The 14737-nt window shown below is 38.4% G+C and overlaps 1 protein-coding gene across 3 annotated transcripts in view; it reads right to left on the bottom strand.

Annotated features, from left to right (window-relative positions):
- LOC148075002 (chloride channel protein 2-like) overlaps positions 1–14737 on the bottom strand; it is a 146149-nt gene that overhangs the window by 86538 nt on the left and 44874 nt on the right. Inside the window, exon 3 of one of the 3 annotated variants that reach the window (XM_087795299.1) lies at positions 3525–3575. The exons of the other annotated variants lie outside the window; for them this stretch is intronic. Coding sequence (XP_087651425.1) covers positions 3525–3575 — 51 coding nt within the window. The remainder of the gene's footprint in view (positions 1–3524; positions 3576–14737) is intronic. 3 annotated transcript variants of the gene reach the window in all.

Genomic DNA, 14737 nt, shown 5'->3' with positions numbered 1-14737 from the left:
TTGCGTACATATGTTAATTTTTTGTTTATCATAGTTATTACAAATTAATTATGTGTCATTTTTTCTGTCATCATAACTAGATCTTTTATTCCTGAATTTTCCTTTATTTCCTATTTTTTGATAATATATTCCAAGGGTTTCTTTTTTGTCTTTTGGTCATCTGATGGCAGCAACTTATGCATTTACAATACATATAACCCTTCTATTACTTTACTTAATATCTCTTTAATAAGTTTGTAAACTTGTAACATTTTGACCAAAGAACCACAACTTTGCATTTACACCAGGGGGAGCCAAAAACGAGATTTTCAATCTTACGTATTAGGGATTTTTGGAAATTTACTTTCGTATCTTTATAACTTTAATTATCAACTTCATATTTTTTATGCTTTTCAGTTAGAGAAGGGTTGTCAAACCCATCAGCCAAAAAGTCCAACGAGAAAATGTTTTGGGTCACAGACAATTTTTCATTTTAATTTCAATAACTGACCCTGCTCAAAAGAGACCATACAGTAGGTTTGTGTGTTGGCAGAAATCTGGCGATACGATACGTATCACAATATATTCTGGCTCTTTCCCTGGCTTTTACAACAAAGATGTGAGCAAATACTTTCTCTATCAAATGTGAAAGTGTTTGTAGGAAAGTGCTTCCAAAAATATGAACAAATGTAAACTTATGTTAACAATGAAGTGCATTAACAACCTGTAGCAACATTTAATATCCAGTATCTGTCAGTGTTTAAGTCAATTTTATACTTTGTTTTAAAGACAAAATGAGTCCAAAAAAACATAATTTTTAAAAGCTGCTGGACTCCCTTCTATTTATTTTTCTTCGCAAGTTTTGTTGTTACTTTGTCACGGAGTAAATGACGAATGTTGCCAACTAGTGGTCGGAGGTTTAATTGCAGCACACAAAAGAATAAACGCAACTAAAATTTGAGTGTTTATTGTAAAATAAAACATCCAATGATACAAACTACTGAAATATAAACCATAAAATAACTTGAATTAGAATAAAATTTTATTTCAAAAGGTACATAAAAAGGAAAACGTTTTTTCTTTAAATATTGATAAACTTCTATTGACTATCAATACAGTATCAGGAATAAAAACAACGCAATTTAATGTTATACATTTTCATACAATGCAGAAATAAAGTGATTTCACATCTAATTTACTCGAGATTGAAGCATCTTTTTGGTTCACTAAAAATCTTTCATTTAATTTATTTAGTTCTCTTTAAAAGGGTTAAAGATATCGATGTGTATCACAATACGAGCGAATAGTTTTTCGTTTTAAGCTAACTTGTTGTTATAAAGCTCTTGGGGTCCACTTAAAATAAGTTAGCAGTTGAGTTTGACAGATTTAGAGCAAGTTTTGAGGGCTAAAAACATCCATAATAATCTGGATAATAAAGCATGTTATAGATATATAATAATAGAGTCAAGTGTTCCACCAGAGGGTTCCAGGGAAATAATTGATGACGTGTATAATAGTCGTTGCATTCTCTTGCATTTCTCTCGTAGATTAACGCGTGGGAAGAAAAGTGGAATTAAAAACATTTATCACCAAACACGTTATTAAACGAGCTACATGCTACGTCGCCACATTAAGATGATTTGTTAAGAAGCCGCTAATGAAGACGTCGCTGTGCTTCGTGTGAGAAGACGCATCGAACGAGAATCAATACGGCGCCGTAATTAACAAACGTATAATCATCCATCGTTAAGGAGGATTTTACCTTCGACAAACAAACGTGGAAACTTTGTTTGTATCGATGCATAAAAAAGACGGAATGTTGAAAAAGTACTTCTTGGATTGATGTGAATGTATTAAAGGAGCATTAAAAAGAACATTAATTTGTATTTATGTACGTGATTACGGATGCATTTGGATGTGTTTACCCCGATATCACAGGGGAGCGTTAAGCCGTTTCATTTCCTGGATGAAAGCCGGGAGAGGAGAAAAGCCAAGGGACCTGCAAGCCTGCCTCGCTCCCCTCTTTCCCTCTCACTGCACCAGCATCCTTTCATTCCATCCCTCCTCAAACCTTTGCCCTCCCATTTCTTCTCTTCCATTGCCTCCTCTCTGCGGTTATTGCCCTCCTTCTCCTCCACCTCTGACTTCCCACCTCCCTCTCTCCTTCAAACCATCCTTCCATTTCCGTTCCTTTCATTTATTCCACTCCCCCCCCCCTACACACACACACACACACACACACACACACACACATACACACAACCCCCGTCCCATCCGCACCCACTGCCGAGTCAGCAACTTCCGCTCTGCAACCCTCATTTACACTTTGGGTGCCACCGCACGAGCCCCCGCAATCCAATCCCAGGACATTTTCCATTGAACATGGCAATCCTTTACGATGACAACACACATCCACCGACGCACACAAACACAATATTCACACACACACACACACACACACACACACACACGCTCCCCCTTTTTTTCTGTTGCTGCCGGAACCACGACTTATGTAAGGTGTCGGGGAACGCCGCAATCTTCTCCTCGCTACAGTTGATGAAAGAGGTACATTATCATCATTTTGGTTGTGTGTGTGTGTGTGTGTTTGTGTGTGTGTTTGAGAGTGTGTTAGTGTGTAGTGCGACGGGACATTTGTCTGTTCTTAAGCATTGGCAAGAAGAGAGAGATTGTTCATCTCGCTTGTCTACAGCTTGCACTTCCTAATCAAGACCATTCATCTCTACTATCTCAGAGACACACACACACACACACACACACACACCTACACACGAACACACTCGGGCGGACACACACACACAATCTGAATTTTGACACACACAAAAAGCAAAATGTTTTGAGTGCAGCATCACAAAATGTATCAAGTATTATTAGAACAGACAAATATAGATGCAAGCAAAAAATATTTTTTTTCAAAATATAGGTTAGAATCTATAAGCTTAATGTTTTTGTATAATATGAATAACAAAAACAACAATAACACAAATTATAATACTCTTAATTGACAACATTCTATCATTTTGCACACAAAACAATAATAAAAACATTATAAATAACAAAAAATTATCTTTTTAAACTTTTTCCAGCTCTTGATTTTGTGGATTCATGCCTTTTTTTGTTAGCTTAGCTTTGTACGTAGCATTGTCGAGCTATGAAATGACTTCTATCTTCAGCTGTACAAACACTTTCATGTTCCTCTATCTTATAAGCAAAAAAAAAACGACGCCCACTTTGTCGAAAACTTTTGTTACGGCGACTTCTTATCTCTTCGTCGTGAGCTTCTGTGTCGCTTGCTACAGAGCTAGCATCTACTTAGTAACTTAAACAATTATCAAATAATACTCTCAAGAACCATGACATGTTGAAGCAACATAAAATAGTTTTAGGAGCTCTGGATTATTGAAGAGAAGCGGTTAATGCAGACGTGTTAAAGATTAATAATGAATAAAAAATAAAAAAAAAGCTGCATTAGCATCAGCAGTTGAGTAATTTGTTTTTAAATTGTGTTGTTTTTTTGTTTTTTTTACCAGATACAAAGTCGCGGGCTGGGGCTTCCAGAACATAAGGGTAGCCCGACCCTGAAGGACCAAAAAAAACAAAAAACACAGTTAAAACACAAACAAACACACAATTCCTAAATGGAATTCTCTTATAGACGCCGTTGCTCAACCCATCCTTCATCTTTAACTGCTTCTCTGCCCCTATAATGTGAAATAAGCAGGGGAAGAAACATTTTTTTTCTCTCTTTTTCACTACGTAACATTATTAGTTTATGATTGATGTTGCTCGGCACAAGCCTGGCAGCTGAACAAATGAAAGAGCAATAGAGTAGAGGAGCGTGGAGAGCAGGGAAGAAGTGACGGGAGAGAATGCAAAAATCCCTTCCACGGCGCAGCGGCGATGAGATGAGGTGGCTGAGGAATGGAGTGAGCGAGAAATGATGGGGAAATAAAAGCCAATTTATGGTGGAACAGTTTGTCAAGCATTCCTTCTCCCTAATGTTCCTTCCTTTGATGCAGATCAGATACATGGGGGGGGTAAAAATGACTAAAAGAGAGATGTAAGAGTAGGAAACCCCCGAACATGAGCTTATCTGTATAAAGTGATTGACAAATGAGTCAAAAAAACGTTTTCAATCCGATCTAGCGAGCGCTTCGACTACGTGTGGAGTATCAAGATGGAGATTAGATGGTTATTGTACAGATGCCTGGGTTTGCTTCAAGATTTCGGAAGATTTGAGGGAGTACTACAAGAATCTCCGACGTAGTTTTTTTCCCCCTTAACAATTGATTGACACAAAACAAATGTGTTTGAGGTATCCTTTGTATTATCTCTGGGTCAAGGTGAAAGTTTGTTTTTTCTGACCACCGGTCACAAATCACAAATCTGGCAGTTCTGCACTTACACTTTATATTTTGAGAAGAGCGTCTCAATGCGCAGTGTGCAAAAATGTAGTGCACAATGAGCACTCAAATGGCCAGAAAATTGAGTGTGGATCGATGGACACTTTCCACCCTCAACGTCCTCCATCTTAGTGACGTAGATGAAGCTAAACTAAAGCTAAACTGAAGCTAAACTGAAGCTACGTCACTGACGACGCATCTTCGGAGCAGATACTGATGTAAATGTCTCGAGAAAACACAAATTTTACAACCAAAACAACACAGCAACAGTAATAACAAAATGAAACACAACTTAATAACTTGTTTCAATTGAAGAAAAACACTGTCAAGTGTCTTTGATAGTGTTCCAACGACTGGTTGCAATCATCGTTAAAAAATAGTGAAGAAGAAGCTGTCGAGTCATTTCCTGTAAGTGTGTAGCAGCAGAGTTTGATTTGAGACAGTACTACGCTGTACATCCAACCAACCCTGGACCTCCCGATCCAGCATCTGTACCTCAAAGATCATACAGGACTATGTACTATTGCAACAGTTTGCATCTCTAAACAACTGATTGTATCTTCGGGGAACCTTAAAAGAAGAGAAGTTTCATTCCAAGTAACTTCCTGTATCCATTCGTCATCTTCCACCGTGGGAAACTCAAAATGATTTTGACTTTGATATCAATGGAAGTGCTCTTTTATCATTCATCGTGGGCAGCCTAAGACACACCCGTGCAATAATCCAGCACCTGTGTTCTGGATGGATTATGTCTCGGATATTTGAGCTGAGAAATAACACAAGATATTTTTGTTCAGCGTAATGATCCGACTTTATTGGGCTCCTAATGAATTAGAGTCATTTGTGTTTGTGTAGCTGACGGCAACATATTCTGACAGACCTTTCTAATGGAAATCGGACGGACTATGAGTAATAAAGCTTTTGTAATGTGGCCATTAGCGCGGCGGCGTCGCTAATCAGTGTCCATAGATCTGTGCGAGCAAATGAAACGTGTCGTAAGTCAACACCATTTACCATGACTGTCCCCTGTTTCGTAATTAAAACCATTATTTTGTCCCAGACTGTTTTTGTGAAAGCACCATCAAAGGAGAAATACACTCTGGTCTTTTGACTCATGCCTTTTCTTAACAGGTTGTGCAATTGCTGCTTTTTTGAGGTTCAACCACTAAAGTCAGTTTGATAGAAGTATTGTGCAAATATGTTAAGTCAGAATAGAACAAGATGGACAATAAGAAAGGTGGATGTAAATCACAATATAAATGTAAAGGCCAAACCAACTTTAGCCACGCCTCCAGCTAGCTTAACAAGCTTCTTCTTATTGTTCTTTAACAGGGACGAGGAGACCCGACGACACCCCAATTAGCCTAAACAATGAATGTTATTTTAGGTTTGATTTCGATACATAAACTTAGTCTAGAACAACCGTCTACAGTAATACTGAAAGAGCCCTCCAGGGGGGCAGAATAAATGGTAGTTTGATAGACATACCTACCATCCAAACATTCCACTCGGTGCCTTAAAGCTATTTGAGATTCATCTTTCAGGACAACAGTGCAATATACATGAGATTAAAACTACCATAACTTTTGTCAGTAGTAGATTACCATGAACAAAAGTATCAGTTTTTTTGGTGGTCTTAAAAGTGTACAGGTATGGGGATAATCTTGTGAAGATCGTACGATACAAAATATTTCGCGACACTGAGTTTCAGCGATATCTTTGGTTCATTCCACTCGCTTTAGATTGAATTAATAGAACCAAAGCATCCGCTGCTGTAGTCGACTGTATCCTCTCGCTCTCAGTTTGCTACCATTGCTGGTGTAGGTACAATTTCGGTCCCCCTACAATTTCGGTCCCCCCCACTTCCTAAGTGATGATCATGTAAACGTTCTGTTGACGTTTCTTTAACCCATAAAAATATTTTAAAGAGACGTTTGCATATGCAGGAAGTGGGGGGACCGAAAATTGTAGGGGGGACCGAAATTGTACCTACACCGCGACTCGCAGGATTTACTTTTTTCCTTTATCAGTGGAGAACGCAACGACTGCTGCCATCTAGCGGCTGGGAGTTTAATTGCAACACCAAAATGAACCGACGATAATTATTGCATATTGATTGTAAATTTTAAATTGTATTGAATTTAAATAAAACCAAACACATTTGAAAGCCTAAAAAATATATAGAATTAATAAATAACATCTAGGTAAATTTTCTCACAACCCTACAAAATCTAACAATAATTGCTTGTTTTCTATCGTTGTTCTTGTTTGTTTTTAATAAATATTTTCAAGAGGCTCAATATATCTCAATTTTCTGTATCTATGTGTTTATCGTTATTCACTCAAAACAAGTTTTACTATAATGTTGACATCTATAATATCTGTCCCTTATCTCAACTTTTGGGACAACCCTCCGGCACATAAACAATAGCTTAGATGAATAATTCTCTCTTAAGAGGATCCAGATGAGTTTCCAAAGTTTAAAGCAAAAGAAAACAATCAAATGTTGCTCAAGTCCAGAAGTGAAAATGCATCTGTAAAGTATGGAAGATGCATGAGCTGTGAATTGGTTCTGGACCGTGATGATTAGAGGGTAATAACTCAGCACCACCGAGCTCAGATGGAACGGAGGTCCGGAAGAGTGATGCTCGAACCGCCCCCCCCCCCCCCCCCCCACACACACACACACTCCACATTATACCCGGTGGAGAGGAGGAGGTGGAGGAGGTGGTGATGGATTGCTGGCAGCAGGAGATGTGAAGAGAGAGGGATTGAACGGATGCGGAGGAAGAGCGCTGGCAAAAGGAGAGTTTTGGGTATTGAAGGTTGAGAGACGAGGAGGACGAGGGGCTACCGGAGGAGCTCCGGGAGGAAAGTTTGGGTTAAAAAGGTAAAAGAAGATAAGAATGCACTCGTGGCAGTGATGGAATATTCAGAGAATCTCATCTAAAAACTCTGTGTACGGACCGGAAAAGGTGAAATTAAAGGTGGTGAGAACTTGAAACGAGGTTGAAACGCAGGCATTAAAAGAGAGAAATGAATAAAGGGGGGGACGGGGGGGGGACGGGGGGTTTCGGCCCCTTCGGTGTTTAATAACCATTGATTTTACAGCGAAGGAGTAGAAAAGTCTCCTCTGATATAACAATCCCAGAACATAAAAGTGAAAAGTTACATTAATAAAACTTTGGCCGAGCTCCAGGTTGTAGCATCGACTCATTGATACTGTGAGTGTGAAGAACAACTTTATTGATTTGACGGAGAGAAGAGAAAATGTGATGTTAAAAACTTGTTTGGAGAATTATAATTGGACATAGATGAGTGTGGAGGGCAGCGGAGCATTCAGGGATAGTCGAGCCATTTGGACCAGGACCAGGTCCATTCATAGTTAAATAATACATTTTTTGTAAATATATATATATATATATTTATATATATATATATATATAAAAAAATAAAGTTTTGTGATCATTTGCGAAACCTTGCGGCGCTCATCGGCAAAGGCTGCTCTTTTTTCGGTTTCCTGTTTGGATAACAAAACATGGTCGTCTCAGAGCAACATTGAGTTGAGATGGAAAACTGAAGATTTTAACGACCAAAGCATTATCGTTTGCCTTTTGAGTCCCGACGTCTGCACCGTCAACAAGTAGAATAACGAGGGAAAATATTGATGCACTTAAATATTGTGATATGTTCGTTCATGATACAGTAGCGGGTATTTAATCGCACTGTATCAATTTTTTGATCTATTTATTATTATTTTCTTTGGCTTTCAATTAATATTTAACTTTTATTAAAGTTATTTTGAGGTGTATATTATAATAAAGTGTATATAAAATAAACATTTTTTAAACTGTACAATTAACATGCAAATATTCACCCATTTGTTCTTGTTTTGCTGTTAAACTTCCAGCCTCTAGATGGCAGCAGACATTACATCCTTGCAGCTAAAGGAACAATGAAATCCTGCGAGAGTGACTGGGGACGAGAGGATACAGTCGACTCCAGCAGCTTTTAAAGCTGATGTTTGGACACATTTTGTTTTTGTTTTCAATTATATTACATTTGTTTTCATAGGTTTTTATTGTTTATACTTCAATAAAGTTTGTGCAAAAAAAAATTAATCGATTTTCTTTTTTATTTACAAATAACATGCAAATATTCACGTTTGATCATTTTTGTGTTTCAATTAAACTTCTTACCGCCGTCATTACGTCCTCAGCGCTAAAATAACAATAAAAATCCTGTGAGATCCCTGCAATGGCTGAGGACGAGAGGATACAATTGACTCCAGCAGCTAAAGGTGAGGTATAGACATATTTTGGTTTCAAAACAAATGAAAACAGTTATATTATAAAAAATATTGTGATTATACAAACAAAACTTATACAGTGAGATTTGGAGGTGCTGATGCACATCCCAGTCTGGTCCCATTTCATTAAAACCCTCCTATAAGACCACTACGTCCAGTCAAACCGGGGATCTGTCAAGACTCTGGTGAAGGTAGAGGTTGAATAAACGCAGATTTATGCAGGACTGTAATTCCTGCTCGATAACTTACTAGCCGACAGCATCTGCCCTCTCCTGCCCGATATCATCGACCTGCCTTCATCCTCCGCCTTGTTGCATTTTTCTAAACTCTACCGGGGCGACCCTGAACGCAGCATCGCTCTTAAAAACATCTCCCAGCTGATTCAGAGAAGTGATGACTCTGGCAACCGTGAGTGAAAACAGGGCTGCTGCTGCAGACTGATGGCTGCCGCCAGGCGGGAAGACGGAAGCGTCCGCGGAGAAAAAACCTGTCACACTGTAGAGTAAATATGGGGGAACAGGAAAGTTTGTGATGGAGTTGACTTGAAGTTAGATGAAAACAGATTTTTATAATGCTGGTGTTTTGCTGTAAAAACTGGCAACCTGAGGTGAAAACTGTAAATCTTTGCTACAAGGGGAGATTGTGTATAAAAGAAAGAAACTCTGATTTATTTTATGATGCTCTTATGTTTGAGTCCCTGTATTTGGCAATTATTTTATTCTATAGTTTGTAAAAATGTGTAAAACAAATGCACATACAATATCTTTCTACTGTGCCACGGAAGAGCCATGACCTTTTTCCTACTAACTTACAGCAGAAAGATTGAACTGATTCTTAATGACTCCCCCTAGTGGCAGAACGGTGGAACTGCAATCGCATGGCTCGCAACAGGATTTCATATTTCCTTCAGCTACGCAGGACGTAAAGACTGCTGCCAACTTGTTCAATATGAAACATTTAAACTTATCTTCTGTGATATAGGGTGAACGATAGTAACTAGTATATATTTGTAGTATTGTCGAGTACTTGACTCTGGTGTTGCAGTATTTACAGACCACATGACTCTTGACGAAGTCGTAACTGCTTTCTTTTGTTATGAAACCAAAATATGTCCAAACATCAGCTTTAAAAGTTGCTGGAGTCACTGTATCCTCTCGTCCTCAGTCATCGACAGAATCTCATAGGATTTAGTCGTTACTTTAGCTTTAGGTTTTTCATGACTGCTGCCACCTAGCGTCCTGAGGTTCCAATTTGAACACAAAAATGAACAAACACTGTAAATATTTGTATTTTAATTGTAAATGAAGTAATATTTTTATTTTAGTTCATACACAATTGAATAGAATATGAATTAAATAAAAATATAATTAAACAAAGGTGATGAATATCGATATTTTTGTCAAAAAAAAAAGTTGCTTTATTTAACCCTATAGTATTAACCCAGGGTCAAGATGAACCAAAGGGAAAAAATATGTTTGTGGTATCCCTTGTGTTGTCTCTGGGTCAAAGGGACCCGAGGGCCTGAAGACAAATGTGTTTGTGGTATACCTTGTGTTGTCTCTGGGTCAGGGTGACCTGAAGGCCTGAAAACAAATGTGTTTGAGGTTTACCTTGTGTTGTCTCTGGGTCAAGGTGACCTGAAGGCCTGAAAACAAATGAGTTCTTGGTATCCCTTGTGTTGTCTCTGGGTCAAGGTGAACAACCTCCACCACTGCATATGTATTAATGGAAGCCACGGAGGTCATTCACCATGAACCAGAAACAACACAAGGGATACCACAAACACATTTGTTTTCAGGCATTCGGGTCACCTTGACCCTGATACACAAGTGTATCAATATTTTCTTACACCAGCACTTGTTTGTACTTATAACTTTAATTAACTTTTTGTACGTCAACAGCCCTGCAGGATGTATTAGAACTAAAATAAAATGTTGTTTTTTTTAGATACGTTTGTTTCTGTCTTCAGGCAAATTATTGTGTAAAATATTTGTTTCCTCAGAATATTGATCGTGGAATCCTCTCCCAGACCTGCAGGAAGTCTCTGCTCAAAATACCTCACGTTGCTCCGTCTCTCCACCCACACTAGCATCCTGCAGAACTCTCTCCACGAGACCTCGGATGAAGCAACCGTGGCCCCAGAAGAGCCGCTCGTGTCTGAACGTCTAACATGATCTCACTGCTTTCCAGGAGCCATTAAGGCTCGTAACGGTGCCGTCTTGGCTCGCCGTGATGACAAAATCAATTAACGACGACCCAGCAGACAGTCGTCATTCTCCACGCCGACGTGATCGCGGGACCCCTGCCCCCACACAACTGATGACACCACACACACACACACACACACACACACACACACACACACACACACACACACACACACACACACACACACACACACACACACACACACACACACACACACACACACACACACACACACACACACACACACACACACACACACACACACACACACACACACACACACACACACACACACACACACACACACACACACACACACACACACACACACACACACACACACACACACACACACACACACACACACACACACACACACACACACAAAATATGCAGACTTACACATTTAGAAAATGTTGAAAAATAAATAAAAATCAAGTCATGTTTTTTAACATTGTTCTTCAATTGTTAACTGTTCAATAAAGTGTTTAAATCAAAATGACTTCATTGCAGTAAACATGCAAATATTCACAGTGTTTGTTTATTTTTGTGTTGCAATTAAACTTCTGGCCACTAGATGGCAGCAGTCATTGGACAGTTTTTTCACGATACTTTTGTTTATTGCTTCTAAATCAAATTGTAAATTTATCATCGATATTTTATTGTTCATATTTCAATATAGTGTGTATAAAATGAAATAAATAATTTTTACAATTACCACGCAAATATTACTTGCATTTGTTCATTTTTGTGTAGCAGTTCCAGCCACTAGATGGCAGCAGTCAATACATAAGGAGGAATGATCCTGCGTGATCCCGGCAATGACTGATCTTAATAAATGTATCACTGTAATTACTTTGATTTTCCGAAGAAGTTTGTTGCAAACAATACATGTATTTGATCAATATAGTTCAGTACATGTCTCAGCATTTTAAATATTGGCAGCAATAACACTAAAAACATGATAATATTACAGTTTTTTACAAGATACTGTATAAATATTCAACAAAACTGTATCAAGAAAATTATTCTAATTTTCTAAGTTTTGGTGTGTTGCTTTCAAATCATATTGTATTTTTATAATCAATATTATAAAATATATTGCAATAAAGTGTGTAAAATGAAAAAAATAATTTTGTTTACATTTAACATGCAAATATGCAACGCATGTTCATTTTTGTGTTGCAGTTGAACTTCCGGCCGCTAGATGGCAGCAGCCATTACATATTCGGCAGATAATGGAACATTGAAATCCTGCGAGATCCCGGACATGACTGAGGACGAGAGGATACAGTCGACTCAGCAGTCGGCAGTTTTTAAAGCTGATGTTTGGACATATTTTGGTTTGAAACAAACAAACAAAATCAACTACTTCATCAATAGTCATGATGCCAGATTCAAGTACTCCACAATACTACAAATATATCTTTGTTCCCACAGTATCACAACATATCGTATCGTTGTATCATGATACGTATCGTCTGAGTCTTGCTAATACAAACTCTACACCTTTGGCTCGACTTCTTGTTTACTCGACGTATGCGAGCAAAAGTTGAAACGCACAAGAGTGTGTAGTATTGTTGTGAACATGGCTGGATGCTGATTGTGAAGACGTCTGAACACCCCCGCAGCAACCTGTCACTCAAACACTCGGAGAGAGAGAGACAGCAGGCGAGACGGAATATTTGAAAAGACTGATCGTCGCAACAGTGCGTTAAAGTGACGACAGCAGCGATTTTTATGATTTATTCCATGAAGAAAAAAGGAAAAAACTCTCTAAATGTTTTATTGTCGTTCTTGTAGAAAATATGCTTTGAATCTGGTATTGAGTCATTGTTCGGCTGAAGCAGAGGTTCACTCATCTGGTTTTTTATGGTATTTGCTCCACATTTAATGAGAAAAATACATTGAAAACATTAAAAATACTCTTTATTAGAAGTGTTTTCAATGACCTGGTATGAATATAATAAATAAATATAAATCTATACTTTTCTGATGATGGAGATGAAGACGGTGATGAAGATGATGATGAAGACAATGATGAAGCTGAAGACAAAGATGAAGACGAAGATAATGATCAAGATGAAGATGAAGACAATGATGAAGATGATGAAGATGAAGACAATGATGAAAATGAAGATGATGAAGATGAAGACAATGATGGAGATGATGTTGATGAAGATGAAGAAAATGATGAAGATGATGAAGATGAAGATAATGATGAAGATGAACATGATGAAGATAAAGACAATGATGAAGACGAAGATGATGAAGATGCAAATGAAGATAAAGAAGAAGATGATGAAGACGAAGACGATGATGAAGATGCAAATGATGATGAAGATAAAGATGAAGAAGATGATGAAGATGAAGATAATGATGAAGATGAATATGGTGATGAAGATGAAACAATGAAGATGATGATGAAGATGAAGATGATGAAGATGGTGAGGATGATGATGATGGCGACGATGACGAATATAGAGATGATGATGAAGACGATGAAGATGGTGATGATGAAGATGAAGACAATGAAGACGATGATGAAGATGATGCAGATGAATATAGAGATGATGATGAAGACGATGATGAAGCTGAAGACAAAGATGAAAATAATGAAGATGAAGATGATGAAGACGATGGTGATGAAGACGATGATGTTGATGAAGATAGAGATAATGATGAAGATAGGGATAATGATGAAGATAGAGATAATGATGAAGACGATGATGAAGCTGAAGACAAAGATAGAGATAATGATGAAGATAGAGATGATGAAGATGAAGATAGAGATGATGAAGATGAAGATGATGATGATGAAGATAGAGATGAAGATGAAGACGATGATGAAGATGATGACGATGATGATGAAGATAGAGATGAAGATGAAGACGATGATGAAGAAGATGATGACGATGATGAAGATAGAGATGAAGATGAAGACGATGAAGAAGATAGAGATAATTTTGAAGACGATGATGAAGAAGATGATGATGATGATGATGATGATGATGATGATGATGATGATGATGATGATGAAGATAGAGATGAAGATGAAGACGATGATGACGATGATGATGATGAAGATAGAGATGAAGATGAAGACGATGATGAAGAAGATGAAGACGATGAAGACGATGATGAAGATAGAGATAATTATGAAGACGATGATGAAGATAATGATGAAGATGATGACGATGAAGACCATCAATGTCAAACGTCACAGCAACATGAAGTATTTATTCTCATGGATCCACATTGAAGCCTCAGCAGATGTTTTCACACCAGTCGTCCAGAAGCACAAACACGTGAAGAAACAAAACAAGTCCCAGACGCTCAACACCTTGTTATTGTTGGTAAACACTTCCTGGTCACGTCTCTTCCTGTTGACCACGGAGCACGAGACCGAGAAGATCTTGAGTTCGGAGACTCGTGGGCGAGAGACCAGGAAACATGGAGGAGATTAAAGCACGAGACGTGACCGAGAAATTAGAAGAACGAAGGAAAAAGAAGCGAAAGAAAGAGCAACTGATGGTCGCTAGGCGCCTGGCTGTTGCCGTGGCAACATGAGGCACCATGCTGTGTGCCAGCTGACATCACACCTGTTGACGTGAAATACACAAAATGTATGTTTGTGCGAGTGTGTGTGTGTGTGCGGTGTGGGCGGTTCAAGTTTGGTGACATCGAGTGTGTTTGGACGAAGATGGACGAGTGGAGACTCATCGAGTGTGTGTTTGTGTTTGTGTGTCTGTGCTTGTGTCTGTGTCTATGCGTGTGTGTTTGTGTGTGTGTGTGGGTCTGTGCATGTCTTTGTGTGTTT

Source organism: Callionymus lyra, chromosome 7, assembly GCF_982586985.1.
Source record: "Callionymus lyra chromosome 7, fCalLyr1.hap1.1, whole genome shotgun sequence".
Lineage (NCBI taxonomy): Eukaryota > Metazoa > Chordata > Actinopteri > Syngnathiformes > Callionymidae > Callionymus > Callionymus lyra.
Note: the sequence above shows the minus strand (reverse complement) of the source record. Positions and strands in the feature narration are given on the sequence as shown.